The sequence below is a fragment of the Sceloporus undulatus genome, chromosome 2, assembly GCF_019175285.1.
Source record: "Sceloporus undulatus isolate JIND9_A2432 ecotype Alabama chromosome 2, SceUnd_v1.1, whole genome shotgun sequence".
NCBI lineage: Eukaryota > Metazoa > Chordata > Lepidosauria > Squamata > Phrynosomatidae > Sceloporus > Sceloporus undulatus.
In genome coordinates this window covers 9,151,990-9,177,102 of record NC_056523.1, presented here as the reverse complement: position 1 = coordinate 9,177,102, position 25,113 = coordinate 9,151,990, and the positions used below count along the sequence as shown (strand labels likewise).

The 25,113-nt window shown below is 41.8% G+C and overlaps 3 protein-coding genes across 4 annotated transcripts in view; 1 reads left to right on the top strand and 2 right to left on the bottom strand.

Moving 5' to 3' along the window:
• LOC121921886 (gastrula zinc finger protein XlCGF26.1-like) overlaps positions 1-5,569 on the bottom strand; it is a 12,459-nt gene extending 6,890 nt beyond the window's left edge. Inside the window, exons 1-2 of one of the 2 annotated variants that reach the window (XM_042450587.1) lie at positions 5,426-5,569; positions 1,887-2,217 (exon numbers count right to left, since the gene is read on the bottom strand). In XM_042450587.1, the coding sequence (XP_042306521.1) occupies positions 1,887-2,213 (327 nt within the window). In that variant the 5' untranslated portion in view covers positions 2,214-2,217; positions 5,426-5,569. The other variant, XM_042450589.1, reaches the window with a different exon arrangement.
• LOC121922021 (zinc finger protein 420-like) overlaps positions 1-25,113 on the top strand; it is a 319,204-nt gene that overhangs the window by 158,990 nt on the left and 135,101 nt on the right. The window lies entirely within an intron of this gene.
• The window catches only part of LOC121922464, a 46,555-nt gene continuing 33,514 nt past the window's right edge, over positions 12,073-25,113 (bottom strand). Inside the window, 7 exon segments of the mRNA XM_042451948.1 lie at positions 12,073-12,788; positions 12,791-13,852; positions 15,634-15,760; positions 18,319-18,395; positions 19,622-19,748; positions 20,273-20,747; positions 21,331-21,379. Coding sequence (XP_042307882.1) covers positions 12,631-12,788; positions 12,791-13,852; positions 15,634-15,760; positions 18,319-18,395; positions 19,622-19,748; positions 20,273-20,747; positions 21,331-21,379 — 2,075 coding nt within the window. The 3' untranslated portion in view covers positions 12,073-12,630.

The following is a 25,113-nucleotide window of genomic DNA, read 5'->3' as shown; positions in this document are numbered from 1 at the left end:
CACGCTGAAGGAGCAGGCTGGGGATGATGGGATAGGTCACAGAGTGTCACTGGGGGCCAGGATTCGGATGCAGGAGAAGGTGGGGGATGATGGGATTGGTCGCAGAGGGTCACTGGGGCCAGGATTGGGATGCAGGAGCAGTCAGGGGATGATGGGATGGGCGGCAAGGTTGCAGAAAGGACGAGATAGCATGAAGGAGGAGGAGGAGGGGGATGAAGGAGCAGGACGCAGGGAGCCAAGGGGGGCGACATTGGAGTGATCTTCCACACCAGACCAATTCGAAGTGAAATCGAAGTGAGCTTGAAAGGGAATTCTGTGAATTCACTTTTTTCCCAATTTTACCAAAATGAGGGGTCACTTTGGAATCACTGCAGAAGCCCCACAAAAGAAGCGCCCATAGAAAGGAATCTGATAACACATTCACGTTATAACGTGAATTCGCATTGTGGACCTGCAGTCACCCCGGATCTGAGCTGTAGAAAGCTCTGTGTGATAAACACAATCATCTTCCTGTCATGGTGGCGCAATGGTTAAATGCTGTACTGCAGCCACACGCTCACAAACCATAAGGTTGCAACTTCAGTACTAGCAAAAAGGCTCCAGCTCGACTCAGGCTTGCATCCTTCCAAGGAGGTTGCTAAAATGAGTATCCAGATTGTTGAGGGCCATTAGCTTACACTTTGTAAACCTAAACAGCACCTGAGACATTTTTATGGCCTGATGCAAAACCATATTGACAGAATTAGGAAAAGAAAGGAAGAAAGAAAAAAACCTGGGAAATGGTAGCTAGATTTACATCATCATTATAATTATTTTTTTCATTTGTATCTCTTGTTTCCCCCCCTCAGGACTCGGAATCACGGTGATTTACAGCAAATAGAACAAGTAGAACAACAAAAACAGGAAGAAGAAACAAAAAAAATAGCATACACAAATTTTATTTCAAAACAAGCTATCTGCAGAAGTGAAACTATTAAAACATAAGGGACTAATAGGAAAGATTAAGGTAATAGAAATACACATCATTAAAACTAGTTTCAGTTTAACCGCCCCAGGAAGGGAGTTCTAGACCCCAAGGGCAGCCCCCTGAGAAGGCTCCATCCCATGTTCCCACAAGACAGGACCATAAGGATACACTCATGTGGGAGAATATGCTCCTTCAAAAAGACTCAAAGGAAGCCAGGCAGAGAGATACAGGACATAACTAGCTGGACGAATTGTGCCTGGAACTGAATCAATAACCACCAAAGCTGCTTAAAGGGGGAGTCACGGGTTCCCTGTAACCAGCAGCCTCTTTTTGTTCAGAGACATAGCCCTCCCCTGACCTCCATCTTGAGGGGAGAGAAGCAGAGTGTTGTTTTTTTTGTTTGTTACTTGCTTTGTTGTTGTATATGCATATGTATGCTGTAAACCGCTTTGATCGTAGGAAAAGCGGTATACAAATAAATCATATTATTATTATTATTAAGTCTGAAATATCAGTTTGCAAAGGGATCTTCTAGTCTATTTATCTTACAACTTCTTTCGAAGTTAGTCCAAATGTGCTACAAGATCGCTTTGCATACTCTATTTTCTTGTTTACATTAAGCCTCAGTTGGTTCAAGAATTTTCAAAATCCCTTCCAAAGCAAAATGACCAGATGAAAAGACCTCACCTGCTCCTCTTCCTCCTCCAGACGGAGCTTTACAGGATATAACCAGCAGAATGAACTGGGCCTGGAGCTGAATCAATAACCAGCAAACCTCTTTATAATGGGAGTCACAGGTTTCCTGTAACCAAACCCAGTTAGTAATCTGGCTACAAACCATGTCTTCCAGGTACAATAATATTCAAAATCCTTCAATAATAGTAATAATAATAATAATATCCCCTCCAACTGAGCTCACCTGCTCCTCTTTCGGCTTTTTCTCCTCTGCCTGGCTCAGGAGGAAGCCCTCTGCCAAGGCCACTGCTTGGGAGGTTGTCTCCGCTCCACACTCTCGAACCCAGCTCCCCATCTCTGGGGGAAGGACAGCCAGGAACTGCTCCAGGATCACCAGGTCCAGCATCTCAGCCTTGGTGTGTCTCTCTGGCTTCAGCCACTGGCAGCAGAGATTGTGGAGCTGGCTGCAAACCTCCCGGGGCCCCAAAGCCTCCTCCTGGAAGACAAACTGCCTGAAGTGCTGGCGCTGGACCTCAGAACTGAGCATCTTCTCCCCAAAGCTCTTCTGCATGGCTCTTCCCAAAAGAAGCATGGAAAACAAGAGATCATGTAAATGCTCTTGAGAGAAGGAAACGTTTTACAGCTAAATCCACATTACTCAGATTCTCAACGCAGCATCCTTCCACTTGCTCTCTCCCTATTGCCTTTCCTTTTTCTTTCCCCCTTTTAGCACATCTCTGTAAGCAGCAATGATGTTGCTTTTTAATCTTTCTACATTGCTTTCAGGACAGTTTGTTACCTGAAGTAAAAGACAAGGTGACACCCCATGTCAGTACACCTGCAACGTATTTGGGGTCTCCATATTTTCAAATCTGGGGCCAACATGTTCTTAAGGGTCCCAGGATGACCTTTGGAATCCCAGGTATATTTCCCATGAGAAAGGAGCGGAGACTGAGATTATGACCCAGGTAATGCTGCAATCCAAGCTCAATGGGGGCTCCGACTCCTTCCTCAGCCCAGGCCCTTTGCCCTTTCCTCTTGCACCAGGAGGCGAAGGAGAAGCCAACTTGGTCCACCTGCCCTCTGCCCGCCAACAGCTCTCTCCATTATTATTATTATTATTATTAACCTTTATTTATGAAGCGCTGTAAATTTACACAGCGCTGTACATGCAATCTTTTTAGTTAGACGGTTCCCTGCCCTCAGGCTTACAATCTAAAAAGACATGACACAGAAGGAGAAGGGAGTGGTGACGGGAAAGGGGATGAGGTCCAGCAGTTCCTCTCAACCTCCGAGGCCTGGACCAAGGCAGATGGACTGAAAGGAGGGCTTGGCTTCAAAATGGAAGGTTAATCATTATCCAGGGAAAATACATACTCACAAGTAGGATAATACATATACAGTACATAGCAATACAGGAAATGGATCGATAAACAGCCAACAACAGAACATCAGATAGTAAGACATCTTGGGGCTGTCCTCATCCAATGACTGCTTTTGCCCAGAATCCCAATGTCTTTTCCTGGGTCTTTGTTACCTTGCAAGATAGCCCACCCCTTGAGGGTAGGATCCCAGATATAAATCTTGGTCCCAAAACCTGGCTCCCTCCTGGGCATAGAGAGCATCTCCCTCTCACCCTCAGACCCCCGTCTGAACCACTCCCAATGTCCATGGTCTCCTCTTGGGACAAGGAGTTATCACCCCTCTGCACCTCTCCCACTCCGCTCTCCGGTTTCCAGATTGCCATTTTGTTTAGCTCTCAGTGCTGTTTATGTTTGAATTCTTATTGTGCTTCATTGCACTCTTGCATAGTTCTTAATGAAACCTTCTTCATTCACCCAGACATGGAGCCCTCCTGAGGGAGTTCTGGTACACACAGATGTCAATGATCCTAAAGGTACCCATTCTCTTCCAAGCTTAGGAGAATTCCCTCAACATTTTAAGTGATGCTGATAGTTGGTGGGGACCTTTGTCAGTACCCTCCTTTCTTTGGGTAACACCTCTCATCCTTGGACAAACTGCAGTTGACTCGACTGCATCCTCCATCAAAGAGAAACAACTACTGCTGTCTGCCAACATCTAGTGCCTCAGGCAAGTGCTTCATTCAGTCTAAGGGTGGGTTACAAACACTTAGTACTTTGCAGTGACCCTCAGCTTCTACTGAGAGGCAAAGGGTGCAGCAGACAGAGCACTGCAATGGAGGAATCCAGGCATAAACTTCCTTAGAGTGCCACTTTAGAAATACCAAAAATAAATAAGGATTTCAAAGTAGGTTTTGGAAATAGTCTTCCCTGAATCCTCAAAGTGCTGCCTCCAGTTATTTAGCAACACTGAGCTAGATGGACCAATGGTCTGACTCAGTATAAAGCAAGTTATGCTCTAAACATAGAATCATATTCTCTATTGGTGAAGGTTGTGTGTTTTGGTGAGTTTGTTGGGAAAGTATTCATGGACTGTATTTGTTTAATATTGCTCAAATCCTCCCTCGACTGACTGGGAGGCCTTGGGCAAGTCACACTCTCTCAGCCTCAAAGGAGGGCAATGGCAGTCCCTTCTGGAGAGCTCTTGCGGAGAAAGTCACACTCTCTCAGCCTCAAAGGAGGGCAATGGCAGCTTCTTCTGGACAGCTCTTGCGGAGGAAGCCCCACGATGGGGCCCCCATCTGCCGGAAAGGGCTTGGAGGCCCCCGACAGCCATGTCTCCCTCTGCCTGCTGCTTCTCTCCTTCCGCAGGGCCTTCCTTCCGTACTGGTTGTTGTTCTCTTGCCTTTTCTTTTGGGGATGAGAGGGAAGCCCTCTTTGAAGGGTTTCTGTGCCCCAGTTACTTTCATGGAAGGAACACCGTAAAGAGGAGCAGAAGACACAGACCCTGAACCTCATCTCCTCAAAATATAAGGCAACCGAATCCAACAATATCCATATGTATCTCACAATATCTCTATCTATCTATTTGTCTATCTATCAACATAGCTCAAAATCTCTGTATGTGTGTGTGTATGTATATATATATATATATATATATATATATATTATATCTGTCTCAGAATTGATATATCTAAGAATATATATCTAAAGATCTAAAGAGATCCTTTGAGTGGAAGTTGGCAGAATGCGCTTTCCTAGCCCTGAGCCTCCTTCCTCAGATGCATTTGGGCCAAAGGCAAATGTTATTCTTGGGCCCAAATGCCTCTGACTGAAACCTAGGGAAGCTCTTCCTTCCTTCCTTTGAGTCTCAAAGGGGCTGCAAGGCCTTCTCTTGAGCTCCTGGTTTTAGAAACCGACAGAGCTGTGTCTCTGGACTCTAAGAACAGACCTCTCTCTGTCTCTCTCTCTGTTTATACACATAATAATAATAATAGTAATAAAAATAATAAAATTTATTTGTATCCTGCCCCTCTGAGAACAATTGGGGCGGCTAACAAGTTAACATCTACCTACCTCTCAGAGTAAAATATTTCAGTGTGTGTGTGTATATATATATATATATATATATATATGTGTGTGTGTGTGTATGTATATAATGAGAATATATAGGTCTCTTTCTCCCCGAGTCCCTCCTCCTTCCTTCCTTCCTCTTCTTCCCTCCAACTGCCCTTTCCAAATGACTTAAGCCTAGGGCCCTTATCAGACGTGAGAACTGGAACTCCAACCCACAGTCATCCCAAAGGAAAGATCCTGCTGCCAACGTCTCCCTTCTTTCCTTTGAGGCTCAAAGGGGCTCCAAGGTCTAATCCTGGTTTTACAATCTCCCTCTCTCTCTCCCTGTTTATACACATCTACCTACCGCTCTCAGAGTAAGATACCGAAGTTTATACAGTACTGAGAATGTCTAGGCCTCAGTGTCTCTCGCTGTATCTTTCTCCCTGAGTCCTTCTCTTCCAGAGACTCAGAGAGAGAGCGAGAGAAGCCTCCTCCTCCTCCTTCCTCTTCTTCCCTCAAACTCAGTCAGAGAGAAGGCCCTGCCTCAGCCACCGTCCCGCCCCCAAGGCAGCCTCCCCTGATTGGCCCGTTCCTCCCGCCACTCAGGACCCCGTCCACCAATCAGATCCTCCTCCTCCTCCCCTGAGAGCCCTGCAGCCTTTGAGCGGGAAGCGAGGCGGTTGGCGTCCGTTGAGGGAAATGGGCGGAGCCTGAAGGAAGGAAGGGAGGGGCATCTGAGGGAAGGGGCGTGGCCTAGTCTCACCGGGCCTCAAAAGCTCAGGCCAAGGCCAAAGATGGAGGACAAACAGAAAGGACCCATAACAACACAATGCTCCCCTCAGTACAAGTTTATAAGTCTAAATAATATATAATAATAAATCATACAAATTATGAATAATATATAAATTATAAAATAAAATATAATAACGACACAAGGCTCCCTCAATAAAAACACACACATCAGTGATACCTGTGCAGTCCAACCGAAATGCACAATGTACATATTCATATATAATTGTACTATATATATATATATACACACACACACATGTCTATATAACTCTATAAGATATAATTATAGATGTAGAACTTATTATATATATATATATATATATATATAGTGCGGGGTAGCTGTCTTGGCAATTTAACAAATCCACCAGTGATCCCTTTATTGGCCGACTGAAATGCACAATATTCTTGTTGCAATCTTTGAAGCTCCATGGACTTCTTCCTCAGGAAAGACGTTTCAAACCAAACAGGAGAAGGAAAAACAAAGGCATTGGAGATGTCAGTCAGATGCCTGCCTTTTGTTGCTTCTGTCCTTAGTAAAGATGTAATAATAATAATAATAATAATAATAATAATAATAATAGGTTTTATTTATATACCGCCCAATCACTGGGAATCCGAGCGGTTTACAATAGAGGGGATAACAGACAGTTCCCTGCCCACAGGCTTACAATCTAAAAGACACGACACAAAAGGAGAAGGGAATGGTGAGGGCGGGAGGGAATCAGGTCCAGCATTCTTCTCTCCCTCTGAGGCCTGGACCAAGGCAGATGGACCGGAGGGAGGGCTCTTCTTCTTCAGGCCAGCCCCTGATGGTACTGGGCCAGCCTTCTCTCTCCCTCAGAGCCCGAAAGATGACAGTTAGGGAGGGAGAGTCCTTCACTAAGGACTGAAACAAAATGGAGGCATCTGACTAACATCTCCAGTTGTTTTTGCTTCTTCTTCTCCTCATTGGTTTGTAACATCTTTCCTGAGGAAAAAGCCCATGGAGCTTCAAAAGCTTCCAAAAAGTCTATTTTTCATTTTGGTTGGCCAATAAAGGGATCACTGATGGATTTTTGTTTGTATTTGTGAAATGGCCAATATATAATTTATAAATTCTAAATCTATAATTATATAGATACTATATATATATATATATATATATACACACACACACACACACACACAAAACGATTATATATATGTATATGTATAAAGCTCATGCTACCCACCTCTTTCTTTCATTTAGTCTCAAAGGTGCTACAAGATCTCACTACATACAATTGTGGCATTCATGTAGTTACTTTTGTTTTTATTTTAAAGTATCTTTTAATTGTGAATTATTTAATCGTATTTTGGGCGGGGTGGGATTTTGGGATGCGGGATTGTATGTTTTAATCTGTAAAACGCCCCGGTCGTGTTACACAGAGAGGCGGGATACAAATAAAATTATTATTATTATTATTATTATTATTATTACTATTACTATTATTATTCCTTCCTGACAGAGAAAGATGCCATGTTTTATTTTTAACTCTTTGGTTTCCAACTTAACATTGGGATGTTGTTCGTCACCAAATAAAATAAATGGCAGCATATAAATGAAATAAATCAAAATAATAAGCTAAATAAATAATGTATAAATAAGGAACTAGAGGAGATCCTGAAGTGTAAAGATATTATCATTAAATACTAAAGTTAGGATTTAGCCACACTGTCAGATTCTCAATTCCTATGTATGGTTGGGAAAGCTAAAATGACCAGAAGATGGGCCCAATGTTTTCTAAGGCAGAGATGACTAAAGTGAGACTGTCATAGGCGCATTCTGGACTGGCCCTATTGGGCGCCGTCGTTACGCGTGAGGGGCGGTGCCCTCGCATGTAACGAGGGCGTCAAAATGGCAGCGCACTATACAAATGGGTGCCGCCATTTTGATGTGATGGACGCCTAGCGTCCGCACGTCTCAGCGCCCTTGTGACGCCGCAAGGGCGCCATTGGCACCTTGCGACGTCACAACAGCGCCGCAAGAAGAACCTTCTTTTTGCATGTTCTTCTTGCTGTGCTGGGGAACCGCGTGGTTTGTCCGCTTTGGTTCCCTTGCACAGCAAACATGAGTGCCAGCAGATCACCCTTTTGGGCGGTCTGTAAAGTGCCATAGTTTTTTGTGGGTTTCTTAGTCTAAGTGGTCATGTTTCTTCATGACGTTTCACCAGTATCTGTGGTTGGCATCTTCGGAGATTGCTTGCCTGGAAAAAGTAGGTCTATATATACTGTGTGAGCCTGGGAATGCAGGAGTGATTTGCATGCGTATTGTTCTGTTGTTGATGGATGGCCTCAGGCTGGGAGGCTAATGCAAAAGAGGATTCAATCAAAGAGCTGAGCAGGGAGTGAAGGATAAGGTGACTTGGAGGTTTCTTATTCATAGCATTGCCTTGGGATTAAGTTGACTTTAGGGCAGTTAACAAACACCACCAACAACAACAACATGCTTCCACAGTAACAACAATCATGCAATGCTTTCATTGTAAGTTCCTGCATGGCAGGAGCTTAGACTGGATGGACCTTGTGATATCTTCCAACTCCATGATTCTAGTGCGAAGGGTGCTTTACATCACCACCTTTTCAAATGCTCATTTGAAGATAAAATGCAAAACGTACATGTATTGATGAGGAGAAAAATCAGCGCAATGGACCACCTCATATTATAAGCAGAACAAATAGTGAGATGTTCATGTAAAAAATAACTACTTACAGTCATTAGCTAGCTATTTCTTTCCTTTTGGCATTAAGTGATTCACACCACTCTGCAGAATCAATAGTTTCGCTATTTTTCAGAAAAAGGGAACAGGAAAAAGAATTATCCTAGTATGTCCCTTATTCTCTTGGCATCAGGACAAGTGCAACACAGGCAGCCATGGGCCTCTGCGGAAAGGCTCTGCCAGGTAAAAGCAGGGCACAAGGCCCATTTGGGCTGCACTTTCCAATGCATCCACAGCCACAGAGTGAGTTCTCCTGAAGCACCTGCTCACTCTGTTGGTCTCCTTCACTAGCCTAGGAAGGTAGTGAATGAATTTTACTATGAAAATTAAATGGATACTGATAAGCACAGAATGGGTAAAGTGGGACAGGAATACTCCAAACAAATTCCAGGCTCCAAGGCCAAAGGAATGACATCCAAGCGTATTAAAAGTACTGGCAGCAGTAATCTCAGAGCCACATGCAATAGAAGCATAGAGTTGGAAAAGACCACATGGGCCATCCAGTTCAACCCCCTGCCATGCAGGAAATCTGAATCAAAGCATCCCTGACAGATAGCCATCCAGCCTCTGCTTAAAGACCTCCAAGGAAGGAGACTCCACTACTACACTCCAAGGAAGTGTCTTCCCCCATTGAACAGCCCTTACTGTCAGGAAGTTCCTCCTAAGTTCGAGCTGGAATCTCTTTTCTTGCAGCTTGCATCCATTGCTCTGGGTCCTGTTCTCTGGAGCAGCAGAAAACAAGCTTGCTCCCTCCTCAATATGACATCCCTTCAACTATTTAAACAGGGCTATCATATCACCTCTTAACCTTCTCTTCTCCAGGCTAAACATCCCCAGCTCCTTAAGTCGTTCCTCATAGGGCATGGTTTCCAGACCCTTCTCCGTTTAGTTGCCCTCCTTTGGACACGCTCCAGTTTCTCAATGTCCTTTTTTAATTGTGGTGCCCAGAACTGGACACAATATTCCAGGTGGGGCCTGACCAGAGCAGAATATAATGGCACTATTACTTCCCTTGATCTAGACACTATACTTCTATTCCACCTCAACATTAGGAAGAACTTCCTGACAGTAAGGGCTGTTCGACAGTGGAACACACTCCCTCGTAGTGGAGTCTCCTTCCTTGGAGGTCTTCAAGTAATAATAATAATAATAATAATAAAAGAGCCATCCTCTGGGGATGCTTTGATTTGGATTTCCTGCATGGCAGGGGGTTGGACTGGGTGGCCCTTGTGGTCTCTTCCAACTCTATGATTCTACGATTCTATTGATGCAGCCTAAAATTGCATTGGCCTTCTTAGCTGCCGCATCACACTGTTGACTCATGTTCAACTTGTGGTCTACTTGGACTCCCAGATCACTTTCACATGTACTTTCATTCAGCCAGGTGTCCCCCATCCTATATCTATGCATTTCATTTTTCTGCCCTAAGGGCAGTACCTTACATTTCTCCATGTTGAAATTCATTTTGTTAGCTGTGGCCCAGCTTTCTAGTCTATTCAGGTCATTTTGAATTTTGGTCCTGTCTTCTGGGGTATTCCTCCTAAATCATCTGCAAATTTGATGAGTATGCCCCCAATTCTGTCATCCAAGTCATTGATAAAGATGTTGGAACAGTACTGGGCCCAGGACAGAGCCCTGTGGGACCCCAGTGGTCACTTCTCTCCAGGATGAAAAGGAGCCATTATTGAGCACCATTTGGGTTCGTCCAGTCAACCAGTTACAAATCCATGTAACAGTTACTTTGTCTAGCTCACATTTCACAAATTTGTTTGCAAGAATGTCCTGGGGAACCCTGTCAAAAGCCTTACTGAAATCAAGATATACTATATCCACAGCACTCCCTTTATCTAACAAGCTAGTAATTTTATCAAAAAAATAGATTAGATTTGTCTGGCATGACTTCTTTCTCTGAAACCCATGTTGACTTTTTATTATTATGGCATTGTTTTCTAGGTGTTCACAGACTCTCTATTTAATGATCTGCTCCAGAATCTTTCCTGGTATCGATGTCAGACTAACTGGATGATAATTGTTGGGATCCTCTTTTTCCCCCTTTTTGAAGATGGAGACGTTTGCCCTTCTCCAGTCTGCTGGGATTTCTCCTGTTTTCCAGGAGTTCTTAAAGATTATTGCCAATGGCTCCGATATTACATTTGCCAGTTCTTTTAATACCCTTGGAAGTAGTTCATCTGGTCCTGGAGATTTATATTCGTATAGATTGACCAGATATTCCTGTACTATCTCTTTACTTATTCTGTGCTGAAATTCCCCTATTCTGTCCTCTGCTCCATTATCCTCAGGTTGAGCTCCCTTTTCCTTTCCTGAGAAGACTGAGGCAAAGAAGGTGTTGAGTAATTCTGCCTTTTCTCTGTCTCCTGTTAGCATTTTGCCATCTTCTCCATGCATTGGCCCTACCATTTCCTTCTTCTTCCTTTTGCTGCGGACATATCCAAAAAAGCCCTTTTTATTGTTCTTAATCTCTCTAGCAAGCCTGAGTTCATTCTGTGCTTTAGCTTTTCTGACTTTACCCCTACACATGCCTGCTATTTCTTTGAATTCCTTTTTCGTGATTTCCCCATTTTTCCATTTCTTATACATATTCCGTTTAAAACATAGCTCAGTTGAAAGTTCCTTAGGTTTCTCTCTTCCAACTCTCCGATTCTATGACATCTCCCATTTCCCCCCTCATTGGAACTGTTTGAAATTGTACCTTCAGTATCTCCCCTTGAGAAACTCCCATCCATTTTGAACTCCCTTCTCTTTTAGTATTCCTGACCTGGACCTAAACTGTGTAGGGCTTTGTAGGTCATGACCAGCATTTTGAATCATTGTGGTTGTCATTGTGGTTGTATACCTTGAAGTTGTATGGTCCTAAGGCAAACCTATCATGGGGGTTTCCTAGCAAGATTAGTTCAAAGAGGGTTTACAAAGAGTGTGATTTGCACAGGTGACCCAGTAGGTTTCCATGGCTCAGAGGGAATTTGAATCCTGTTCTTCTGGAGTCCTAGTCCAGCACTCAAACCACTACATGACATTAGCTCTCAAAAATTACCTGTATTTATTTTTAAAGGCACCTGTTCCCTTAGAATGCATTTATGAAGAACCAAACAGAGAGTCTTCTGAACCACTGGGGTTGATATCATACAAGCATTACGTTCAGAAGCGCAAGAGCTTCAATTCAAAACAATCTCAAGATGGTATATTACTCCAGTCATACCTAAAAGTACAATGAGAGATACATACTGTACATACAAAATAGATTCCAACCTACAGAAACTTATGCCATAATAAAGTTATTCAAGTCCCACAGTGATTGTTACAGATCGCCCTGCACCGAATGCGATCAAATGATTTATCGTGCCTATAAAATATATTTGACATTTTATTTATATTTATTATGGATGCTCTTACCTAGTTGTCACCATTACAACTTTGCCATCTTTTACTCCAAAGCAGGTGAGTGCAGCCAGGACATAGGACATTTAAGGAAAAGTATGTATTTTTTTATTGAAACACACACACGTGAAAATAGTGGTGAACAGCAACATAGTCATGCAAATTGTAGTATGAAACTACATAGGGAGGGGGCAGTCCTATCTTACAGCTGCACCCCTACATCTCTCATGTCAGCCTTTCAATATACTTAACTGTGGAAGGATTATGTTTCCAGAAGAGTTGGGGGATGAGGTTAAGCCACCCCCACCTCCCTGGATTTACCAGCTATGAGCAAGAACTCATACTTTGTTTATACGATTTCTATCCTCTGTATTTGACAAAAGCAATGCTATCCATCTGTCTCAATGCCTTCTTGTACTGTGCACATTTATATGGCTTCTCTTTGTTTTCTTACTTCGATATAAATCTAAGCATTTATATCATTTCTCTCCTTCATGGTTTATTTGATGAAAGAAGTTCTTTCCACACTGTGAGTGTGAGACACATTTCCATCTTGTGTATGTTATCTGATGTACAATAAGATGTATCATCCACTTAAAATTTTGTCTGCATTGCAAGCATTTATATGGTTCGTCTTTGTCTCCTATATATGGGTTCTTTGGTGGGAAGCAAGGTTGCCCCTCCATCTGAAACCTTTTCGACATTCTAAGCACTTATAGGGCTTTTATCCTGTGTGGGTTCTTTGATGAGAAGCAACATTACTCCTCTGTCTGATGTTCTTTCAACACTGTAAGCATTTAATAGTTTCTCTCCTGTATGGGTTCTTTTATGATTACTCAAAGTACTGCTGTGTTTGAAGGCCTTGCCACACTCTGAGCATTCGTATGGTTTTTCTCCTGTGTGAGTTCTTTTATGATTACTAAAAGTACTGCTGTGTTTGAAGGTCTTGCCACACACTAAGCATTCATATGGTTTCTCTCCTGTATGGGTTCTTTTATGATTATTAAAAGTACTGCTGTGTTTAAAGGTCCTACCACACTCTAAGCATTCATACGGTTTCTCTCCTGTGTGGGTTCTTTGATGAGAAGCAAGGCTATTGCTCCTTCCAAAGGCCTTTCCGCACTCTGGGCATTGATATGGTTTTTCTCCCGTATGGGTCCTTTGATGGGAAGCAAGGTTACCCCTTCGTCCAAATCTTTTTCCACACTCTGAGCACTGATATGGTTTCTCCCCTGTGTGGGTTCTTTGATGGACAGCAAGGTTATTGCTCCGTCTAAAAGCCTTTCCACAATCTGAGCATTTATGTGGCTTTTCTCCTATGTGTGTTTTTCGATGGTCAGCAAGGCTGGTGCTCCGTCCAAAAGCCTTTCCACACTGTAAACACTTGTAGGGTTTCTCTCCTGTGTGGGTTCTTTGATGGGCAGCAAAGTTACTGCTCTGTATGAAGCCTTTCCCACACACTGAACAATTATATGGTGTCTCTCCGCTGTGGGTTCTTTGATGGACAGTAAGGCTACGATAATGAGTGAAGCTTTTCCAACAATTGGGGCATGGGAAACGTTTCTGTCCTGTGTGTGTTCTTTGATGAAGACTCAGATGTACCCTCCACTTGAAGTTCTTTCCACACTCTGAGCATTTAAACATCATCTTTGTCTCACTCATTCTTGAATGTCTGTTAGCATTTAATGTCCAAGTTAGGTTTTTTGTACACTGCAGAGATAGTTTCCGTCCCTTCTCTATGTGACAATCTGGGATTTCACAGGAAATGGCACCTTGAGAAGTAGCAATGCTTTTTCTCTGCTTTTGTTTTACATCAGGATTTCTTCTCTGGGGTTCATCTTCTGTATCACTTTTTCTTCCATTACCTGCAGGAATACAGAAACATGACTAGGGGCAGTAATTCCTCAAATCAAGGAAAAAACCCTATTAGAATGATAGAATCTTAGAATTGGAAGAGATCCTAAGGGCCATCCAGTCCAATTCCTCCCATTAAGAAAGACACAATCAAAGCATTCCTGACAGATGGCCATCCAGCTTCTGTTTAAAAACCTCCAAAGAAGGAGACTCCACTTACCGTCTTATTGTCCTAATTTTAGGTGGAAACTCTTTTTCTGTACTTAGCATCCATTGCACAGTGTCCTATTCTCTGGAGCAGCAGAAAACAAGCTTCCTCCATCCTTTAAATATTTAAACATCACTATCATGACCTCTCTTAATCTTCTCTTCTCCAGGATAAGCTGCCTGTCATTGGGCATGGTTTCCAGACTTTCTACCATTTTTGTCGCCGTCCTCTGGACATGCTTTGGACAGGAGGCGGCAAAATGGTGAGAAGTCTGGAAAGAAGCCAATAAGTTTGTTATTGCCTTCTCCCCATTGACACCTTCCCCTCCAACCTCAGACTGGTGTAAAATTCCCCTCAGAGAGGCCATTACCGCCCACTGTTCCATTAGCAGAGAGAAGGAAAAAGCTAACTGCTACCATAGCCACATCTTTAAATATTACTGTTTGCTCTGCACGGTCCCTTTAGGGAAAATTAATGAGTAGAGATGCTTGTTCAGAAGATGGCAGACATGAGAGGTAGAGCTTCAGTATCAGTGGGGAAATGAATAAATAAAAACAGTTTCTGAAATAAAACATTTTCTGAAACATGTTGAACTGCTTTTTTTTTTCCTTTTTTTTTGGTAGGAACCTATCCCTATTCTGTACAGGTTATTTCTACCTCTTGTCTTAAATTTTCTGCTAAAGGAACACACCGGCTTAGTTCAGTGAGGGGCAGCTGTAAACAGCTACTGTTGACTAGAATTAACAATACGTCTGATTGTATGTTTCTGCATGGCAGGGGATTGGACATGATGGTCCTTGAGGTCTCTTCCAACTCTATGATTTTATGAATGTATAGAGTTTTAGGTACTCTTCATGTATCAAGTTAGAGATTCAGTCCCCAGCATCTTCACTCAAAGGAACTCAGATAACAAGGATGGAAAAACATTCAAGTTGATGGTCAACTGGAATAGACAATACTGGGTAAAAGGGACCAAGAACAGATTCCTGGGTCAGTCTGTTTCGAAAGCCCTATTTATGTAGAGACATTTCCCTCTCAATCTGGAGACAAATATAGGTTGAGCCTCCCTCATCCAAACTGCTTGGGACCAGAAGTGTTTTGGATTATGGATTTATTTAATTATTATTTTGGATTTTGGAATATTTGCATATACATAATGAGCTATTTCGGGAGGTGGGACCCAAATCTAAACATGAAATGTATTTATGTTTTGTACACCTGTTATGCACATAGCTTAAAGGTAATTTTATGCACAATATTTTTAATAATTTTGTGCATGAACATGAAACAAAATTTGTGTACAGTGAAGCATCAGAAAGCAGAGGTGTCACTATCTCAGCCACCCATGGAGACAATTTTGGAGCATTCTGGATTTCACAATTTCAGATAAATCTCAACATGTAATTCATCTTTTTATATTCTATATATCCAGCATGTGGGAAAGTAATATTTTATAATTACAACTCCCAGAATCTCCCATATAGAATGGACAGTGTCCAGAATTGTAGAGCATAAATACAGGCCAACAACAGGAGTCATTCCTACTTCCACAGTCTCTGAGTTGAGGCAAAGAGGAAGCCTTACCCAGAGAGGCCACAACCTCATAGTTCTCCTCCATGATTTCCTTGTGCAGTGCCTTCTGGCCTGGATCCAGCAGTGCCCACTCTTCCTTTGTGAAATGCACCACCACTTCTTCAAAAGTCACTAGACTCTGTAAGAAGAAGAAAACAATTTCTTATCACATGGTACATGTTGTTGTTGTGTGCTTTCAAGTTGTTTCCGACTTATGGCGACCCTAAGGCAAACCTACCATGGGGGTTTCTTGGCAAGATTTATCATAGAATTATAGAATCATATATTTGATCAGAGGGTGTTTGCCTTTTGCTTGCCTCTAAGGCTGAGAGAGTGTGACCTGTTGAAGGTCAACCAGTGGATTTCTATGACTGAGCTGGGATTCGAACCCTGAACTCCAGAGTCCTACTCCAACACTCAAACTGCTACACCACATTGGCACCCACATGTTACATAACAGTCCAAAATGAGCTAAGGCAGGCATTGAATAAACCCATATTAAAAAGAGATTTGCTTGGCAAGATTTGTATAGAGGAGGTTTGCCACTGTCTTCCTCTGAGACTGAGAGCATGTGTAGTGCCCAAGGCCACCCAGTGGGTTTTGTGGCCAAGCCACTCTGGAGAATCTGGTCATAGTTCAATGCTCAAATCACTATGCCAAGCTGGATCTTTAATGGGCACAAATATGGATCCCATGTTGAGATTTGGTGAGGTTTGGCTCCAGGACCCCATGTGGATACCAAAATCCATGGATATTTGAGTCCCATTAAATACAATGGCACAATAAAATGGCATCCCTTATATGGCTAAATGGAAATATCAAGGTTTGCTTTTTGGAATGTATATTTTTGGGACTATTTTCATGCCATGGATGGTTGAATGCCATGTATAAAGAACCTGGATACAGAGGTGTGACCATAAGTGCAATAAACAAAATAAAATAAAATACAAAATAGTGGTCCCTAGTGCACTGGGAAGAACAAACCTGGCTTCTTACATCAGATAGCTTGAGAGGCACTCATTTAGAGTCTGAGCCTAAAGATTGACCGTTGAGGGATATGAACTGATCCTGGCAATTTTTCAGATAAAGTGTCAGTTAAATAGGTTGAAAACAAATAAAAGATTTTTTCATGTAACACGTAGTTAAACATCATCATCATTTATTACGATACAGATACAATATATCCAATAGTAAACTCACACATAAAATTAAAAACAGCATCCAAAAGGAATAAATAGTACAATAAAAACAATAAAATGATTGCTATCAGCTTTAATTAAAACACATAGAGAGCTCTAATCCTTTTGCCTCTGAAAGAAATTTAGCAACAGCCAATGTTACATTTGGGAACTTATCCTCCAACAAGAACCTGATATGAAATTGAGCAGAACATCCAACAAATTTCCTCAGTAGTGAGATAATCAGATTCTGGTTTGCCTCATTGTAAAAGCTACAGGACAAAAGAATATGCTTCTTTGACTCAACTTCCGTATTATGACAAGGTCACCATCTCTCTAAGTAAGAGACCCAAGCACATCTGCCTTGGAGCAATTTCGTGGAAAAAAAGTTGCATCTGTCCTGAGAAAAAAGTCTGCAGTACTTTGGCACTGCCGAATTTATAATGTAGTCAGCTGATTGGAAAGGCCCAGTGTAATATACATTCAATATACTAGGCGAGCAGCTTACATAGGAGCAGTAATGCATGACGTAAAAAGGTATGTCCCACAGTCTGTGCTTGAGAAATTTAGAGGCCATCTGCAATCCCAAGTTAAAACGGAGTGAAGAAGAGAGATCAACCAAAGATGCTTTTTTGGCCAGAGATTTGTGCAAACAACTTACATAATTGTCTTGGGGCAGGTATACAAGCAAACCTGAACCAACCCCAATGACACCACTACAGCCAGAGCTTTAAAGCATACCACCAGGCCCTTATCAAGGGAGGGCTTTGGCCTGTCTCCAATAATAACACCAAGGGTCCTTAGAAATTTTGTCTATTGCCTGTCAATTTCAGGTGACATTCCCCCAATCCAAATACTAAAGGTAAAAGGTAAAGGTAGGCCCTTGACATGAATGTCTAGTCGTAATGAACTTCTAAGCCGAAGAGCCAGTGTGTCCAAGGACTGCTCTGGTGGTCATGTGGCCAGCATGACTGCACTGAACACTGTTACCTTCCCACGTGGGTGGTACCTATCTATGTACTTGCATTTGCATGCTTTTGAACTACTAGGTTGGCAGAAGCTGGGACTAATGACAGGAGCTCACCCCATCATGCAGCACTGGGGCCTCAAACTGCCAACCTTCTGATCCTCCAGTCATCAGAATTGATGTCTTAACTACTAAGCCACCACATCCCTTAATGCTAGTAACATATACAAGTTGTGCAATAGATTTAGCATTAAACACTTTTAAGGCAGATAGAACATATAGGCCTCCCTTAGTAAAAAGAAACAAGTTATTGCAGCTTTGCTGTCTAATAATTTCTGAACTGTTAAACTGTGGGATTCTGGAGCAGCAGCAAAGACACTCATCCAAGGTCGCCCAGTGGGTTTCCATGGCCGAGCGGGAATTCAAGCTCTGGTCTCCAGAGTTGGAGCCCAACATTCAAACCACTCCACCACACTGGCTGCTCTTTTTATTATTGTTCCAGAACCAAGTCATCCAAAGAACACTCTTCCCTTTTCATTCATCTCCCCCTACCTGATCCAGCTGGACTGGATCCATTCCCACTGCTACAGGAGAAGGCACCGAAAGAGGCCTCAGGTACAATCCATCACCTGTGAAGAGAACAGAGGAAGTGTGTAACTAGCTACAGTCACCGCTCCACATTTGCAGCTTGACTTTTGTGGATTTGATTAATGTGTTCTCTGTAGGGATCTCTAGATCCTCTGATGTAACTCTATGGCCATCTTTCACAAGAGGTTGTGCTGGAGAGCCTAGTGAAGACCCTTCTCAAGGCATTTATAGGTCTTCCAGTACAATTTTATGGTTAACCTCCAGCAGATGTTACACAGGAGGACTTAGAGATTCCTAAGTAGTGTTCTCTCAGGTTTAAAAAAAGTGGTTTTTTATTTGAGGTTTTCTCACTTTCACAGAGGTTCTTCATCCCTAACCCAAGTGAATGGAGAGAGCCCACTGTACTCTTTGACTGAAATCGGTTTGACTAGGGTTACCTTTGAAAACATTGCATCATACCTACTTATTTATTAAAATATTTTTATCCCACCTTTTTATCATGGCATCTCAGGATAGCAAACATATAAAACAATATAAACTATTCAGACAATTCCAATTTAAAATCAATAAATAGTTTAAACCAGATGAAAATATGTTAAACATTTCAAGCTATTAAAAAACCTTAGAAAGGTTTAAAAAGTTTAAAAACCATGTACATGTTTAAAAATTAAGCCTTTAATAAAAGCCATATTTTGATCCCTCACTGATAAGAAACCATTGTATGTGATACATTTAAAAGTTCCTGCTCTAAATCAGGGTTTCTTAACCAGGAGTCCTTTAAATCCTCTAGAACATGGCCACACAGCTCAAAAACATAGGCCACAAAAGACCATGGATGCCGGCCATGAAAGCCTTCGATTTCACACAGTTAAAGCAGTTTGACACCTCTTTAATTGCCATGACTCTATCCTACAGTGTGGATATACCCTCAGACTTGTTTTATACCTTCAAGTTGTTTCTGAGTTATCTCAACCCTAAGGCAATCCTATCATGGAGGTTTCTTTGCAAGATTGAGACAATCGAAGTTTGCCATTGCCTTCCCTTGAGGCTGAGAGAGTGTGACTTCTCTAAGGTCACCCAGTGGGCTTCATGGCTGAACAGGAGACTGAATCCTGGTCTCCAGAGTCCCAGTCCAACACTCAAACCCACCTAGTCCAACATCCAAAAGCTCTACACCATGTTGGCTCAAGGAGAACATTAAAGCAGTCCAGAAATTATAGAAGTCTCTAGAGAAGATGAAGATGACAGGAAAGTCAGTGTCCCTTACCAACTATAGTGGCACCTCCATCACTTTCCTGGATGATCTGCCCAAGGTCTACCTTGCTTCTTGTGCCCAGTGGAGACATCTCAGCCTCAGAGACCACAGTGTCCATCTCATCTGGCACTGTCTTCAACTGAAAAAAAGACATTAAGCCGCTCTGAGAGCCTTTAGGGCTGAAGGACAGGGTATAAACACTGTAAATAATAATAATAATAAATAATAATAATAATAATGAAGATCATGGAAAGAAATACAATGCTGCAGGTATAGGGTTGCCGGGAGGAACCCATAGTGGGGGGAGGGGGGGCTAAAAAGCCATGCTTATCCCTTCTCCTTCCTCATGGTGGTGGCAACCTCATGAGAAGACCACTATTGCTGTAGGGAAGCAGGGCCGGTCATGCCCTCCTTATGGCAGCAGTAGCAGCCTCCTTGTCACTTGCTGTGAAGCAGGCCGGGCGTACTCATCCCTTCCCCCATTGGTGAGAGGATGGCCCAGTTGGGTGTCACCCCTCTTCTGGGATGTCACCTGATGCAGGCTGCATCCCCCAGTGATGCCACTGCCAATGGGTGCATCACCCACTGAGTGTACATCCCCAGTCTGGGGTGTCACCCAGTGCAGTCCTCCCTAGTGATGCTGTTGCAACCAGATGCTCTCACCTGCTCCACTTCCGGCTTCTTCTCCTCTGCCAGGCTCAGGAAGAGGCCCTCTGCCAAGGCCACTGCTTGGGAGGTTGTCTCCGCTCCACACTCTCGAACCCAGCTCTCCATTTCTGGGGGAAGGATGGCCAGGAACTGCTCCAGGATCACCAGGTCCAGCATCTCAGCCTTGGTGTGTCTCTCTGGCTTCAGCCACTGGCAGCAGAGATTGTGGAGCTGGCTGCAAACCTCTCGAGGTCCTGCTGCCTCTTGGTACATGAATGCTCTGAAGCACTGGCACCATACCTGTGAGCTGCAGGTGTTCTTGGCCAAGTACCCTGGCATGCTTCCCACCAGAGATGTCCCATGCTCCCCAGTCTCAGCAGCATGAAGAGTTTCTCTTGGCATTTCAGGACCAGTGGAGTTTGGCTTTTCCACCTTAGATCTGTGCCTTGTGAAGGACTCAAAGGATCTCCTTACTCGGTTATCAAATCCACTGTTAAAGCAAATAACAGAGTAAGTTGAAGAAGATAAGAGTTAAGTTGAAGAAGGTAAGAGTGAGTGAAAAAGGAGGGTGAAAAGAAATAAAAAGAGAGAGGTAAGAGGGAAAATAAAGAAGAGCAGAAAGAAGAAAGTAGGAGTTAAGTAAGGAAGAAAGGGAAGGGAAGAAATTTATGCAAGAAGGTTTAAGAAAGGAGAAGGAAGGGAAATGAGAAGGAAAATGTTACATATATCAGAAGGATGTATATTGAAAGGATGGAACACAAATCAAACAGAATATATAAATATTGTAGAATAGATAGATAGATAGATAGATAGATAGATTATTAATTTTTGGAAGAAAACTGAATTACAGTGATATTGGGATACGTGAGTAGTATGGTAGAATCGAAGACATGAAGACAAATTGTATTGTTGTGATATTGTACTGTATTGGTATATTATATTGATATTATGTGTGGAAGATGAAAATGAATAAAAATTATAATAATAATAAAAAATAAAAGCAAAAATGGTGGTGTTGGAGAAGAACCACACGTAGCAGTGGCCACCATCTGTTCTGTCTGCATCTATCTTACTCATTGAGCAGGAATTTGCTTTTCAAACACGACGTGCCTCTCTTTCTTCCTGTAAGACAAACAGATGAACATCAAGATTCAAAAGATTAACTCTACCTTCCACCAAATATTCTCTCCCTTTCTGTTCTCGTCTGCCTTCCCTAGGACCGCCATCTGGCAGTGGTTCCCAACTTTAGTCCCCCAGGTTTTGGGACTTCAGCTCCCAGAATCCCTGGCTGTTGGTCAAGTTGGCTGGGACCTCTGGGAGTTGAAGTCCAAAATACCTGGAGGACCAGAGTTTGGGAAACACTGTCTGAGGCATAACCTCCAAATGCCCCAGTCTGGTAGAGAGAACCCCAATTGCTCCCCTGACACCCCACATTTTTAGCTGTTTTTTAAACAGGATTCCAGGGGGGAAAACACATTTTGAAATCTTATTTTTTGTGTATGTGTAAACCAGTCTTTTTGCGTTAATGTTTTAACGAAACAAAATTGAATCGTGCTCATTATGTTAATAGCGTGAAACATTATTTTATATATTAGAAAGCTTGTTTTAATGCTTTGCAAGTTTAACAATCCAAAGTTACTAGGCTTTGGTATGATTTTTACATCTTTCAATAAAACACCATTAAAAAAACTCCTTTATTTCTATTAAATCTGAATATATGTAGAAGCCACATAATGGTTTGAGTGTGCCAAAACACACTGCAGAAGCCAGTTTGACTAGGCTTTAACTGTTCTGGCTCAATGCTAGGAAATAATGGGACCTGTAGTTTTGTGAGTTGTTTAGTCTTCTCTGCCAAAGAGCTCTGGTTCTACAACAAACTATGGGGTTTCCTTGGTTCAGATTTCTTCAGAGGGGGTTTGCCATTGCCATCCTCTGAGGCTGAGAGAGTGTGACTTGCCCAAGGTCAGCCCAGTGGGAAATCGAACTCTTTTATATACATTATTATTATTATTATTATTATTATTATTATTATTATTATTATTGATGTGGCATTCCCTGGGAAGCCCAGAGAATGCGACCCCTCCCAGGATAGCAATGTTTACCAAGATTGAAATGTGATAACCCTACTGGCAGACCATAGGCTTATGACTTGCCTTCTGGTAGACAATGCTTTATCCGTGATTGGATAAGCCCATGTTGATTCGGCTGAGACAGTGTACACATCTTGCTCCCCCTTGCTAATTAGAACTCTCTTAAGTACACATTGGTCCCTGATTCCTTTAATTGCCTTCTGATGTACAGTGAGATAATGTGAAACCTAATGTTACCTTGATGTCAATAAAAGGGGCTGGCCAAGACCTGGCCAGCTAAGCTTTGCACCCCCATTCCTGTCTCTGCGTCTCTCTCTGCCGCGACATATTTATATCTCACTCTTTCCCCAGAACTGGGACCCAGAGCAGCTCACAACATTAAAAGAACAATACAGTTAAAAGCATAGAAAAGCGATAGATTAAAACAGAATTTGAATCATTATGATATTAAAACAGTTTACTTATTAAAAGAATAAAAATACAATTAAAAAGATAAAAATTTAAAACACTTATACATGTATTTGTTATATATACATACACATATACGTATATATCTGTTGTATATTATACATATACACATATATCTGCTGTTCTTAAAATATACATATATCATACATATACATATATCTGTTGTTGTGTAAATATACTTATATCCGTTGTTGTTGTGTAAACATACATATATCTGCTGTTGAATTAAAATATAGATACTGTATATCTGTTGCTGCTTGTGTGTAACCATACATATATCTGTTGTTAGATTAAAATAGAAATATGTTTGTTGTTAGATTAAAATATACATCTATTTGTTGTTGTGTAAATATACATATATCCATTGTTGGATTAAAATATGCATATATCTGTTGTTGGATTAAAATATGCATATTTGTTGTTGTTGTTGTTTAAATATACATATATCTGTTGTTGGATTAAAATATACTAATATCTGTTGTTGTTGTGTAAATATACATGTATCTGTTGTTGGATTAAAATATACATATATCTGTTGTTTTGTTGTTGGATTAAAATATACATTTATCTTTTGTTGTTGTTGGATAAAAATATACATATATCTGTTGTTTTGTTGTTGGATTAAAATATACATGTATCTGTTGTTGTTGGTGTTGTTGGTGTTGTTATTGTGTGCCTCCAAGACATTTGTGACTCATGGCAACCCTATGAAAGGGTTTCTTTGGAAGGATTTGTTTCAAGAATTTGTTGAAGGATTTGTCATTCCCTATCCCTGAGGCTGAGAGAGTGTGACTTGCTCCCAGTGGGTTCCCATGGCTGAGGCAGGATTGGAACCCAGGACTTTCAGAGTCATAGTGCAACAACAGTCCAACCACTATTCCACTCCAGCTACACTAGCCCTGGCTCTTTGGATGGATGGATGGATGGTCTCTATTCCCGCCTTTCCCTTCCTTTTCTGCTTTGCACTAAAAGTCTTACCTGTCTCTCTAGAAGGGGATGCCTAATGCTTTCTGCTTCTGCTTCTGCTTTTGGAGGAGGGAAAGAGCAGAAAGTGGGTGTTGCAGCACCCAGCCTCCACTGTCGCTCTAGGAAGAGAGAAAATCCCTCTCCTTAACCCTCTCCTTTCCTTTCAACCCTCTCCATCCACCCCCAGATTCAAAAGATTCCCATGCCCAAACCCTGAGACCTAAGGCTGTGTCTGCACTGCACATTTATTACAGTTTGACACTGCTTTAAATGCAATGTCTCCAGTGCTCTTTGGAATCCTGGGATCTGCAGTTTGGTGACAGATTGAGCCTTGCCTTCTCTCTCAGGCTGCAGAAACAGTCCAGTTTTGACACTGCTTTAGCTACCACGGTGCATGCATTTTTTTGGCATCATGTGCGTACATTTTATTCGGTCCATGACCAGCAAAGGAATACAAAGTACACTTCACAGATGCCATAGTGAACTACAAAGTGACACAGAGTCATAACGCACTCCCTCTCTGGTGATTTTGTGTCAACGCCTTTGCTACTTTATGGGTTGAAATTAGACATTATATCCTAAGATATAATTAGACATTAATTAGAATTCATTAGAAATTATATCATAGGATGTTATAAGAGAAAATGAAATAAAATCCAACATTTGTATTCCCCCTGCCAATTTTTTAATTAAAAATTCCAAATTTAAATAAAATAATAATAATAATAATAATAATAATAATAATAATACATTTAAGATAGGGAGATTTTTGTTTCTCTGAATTTGTCTTATTTTAATTGGAGCAACATGGAATTTAGCTACTATACACGTAATATAAGGATTTATATCCTGGAGTAGGTCATTCATGTTTTTTTCTATTAGAGGCGCAATATAAATTGGCCTGCCATCCTCATAAAATTTGCAGTGTAACAGTACATATAAAATAGTTTCTACTGCCTTGGCTCTAATACTATTTGGAATTATGGTATTTGTTTGTTTATTATTTCATTTGTATGCCGCCTTTCTTCCAGAAGGGACCCAAGGCGGCTCACAGGTAAATAGCATTTCGATAAACATTACAATGAAAACATAAAATATTTAAAAATAATCTAAAAACCATAAAAGAGATATTGAGCCTTCTCTCTCAGGTTGCAGAAGTAATCCACTTTTGACACCACTTTGAGAGTCCTGGCTCCATGCTATGAACTCCTGGGATCTGTAGTTTGTTCTGGGACCAGAGCTCTGTGACAGAGAAGGCTAAATATCTCGCAGGACTACAATTTCCAGGATTCCATAGCATAGAGCCAGGGCAGTTAAAGTGATGTCAAACTG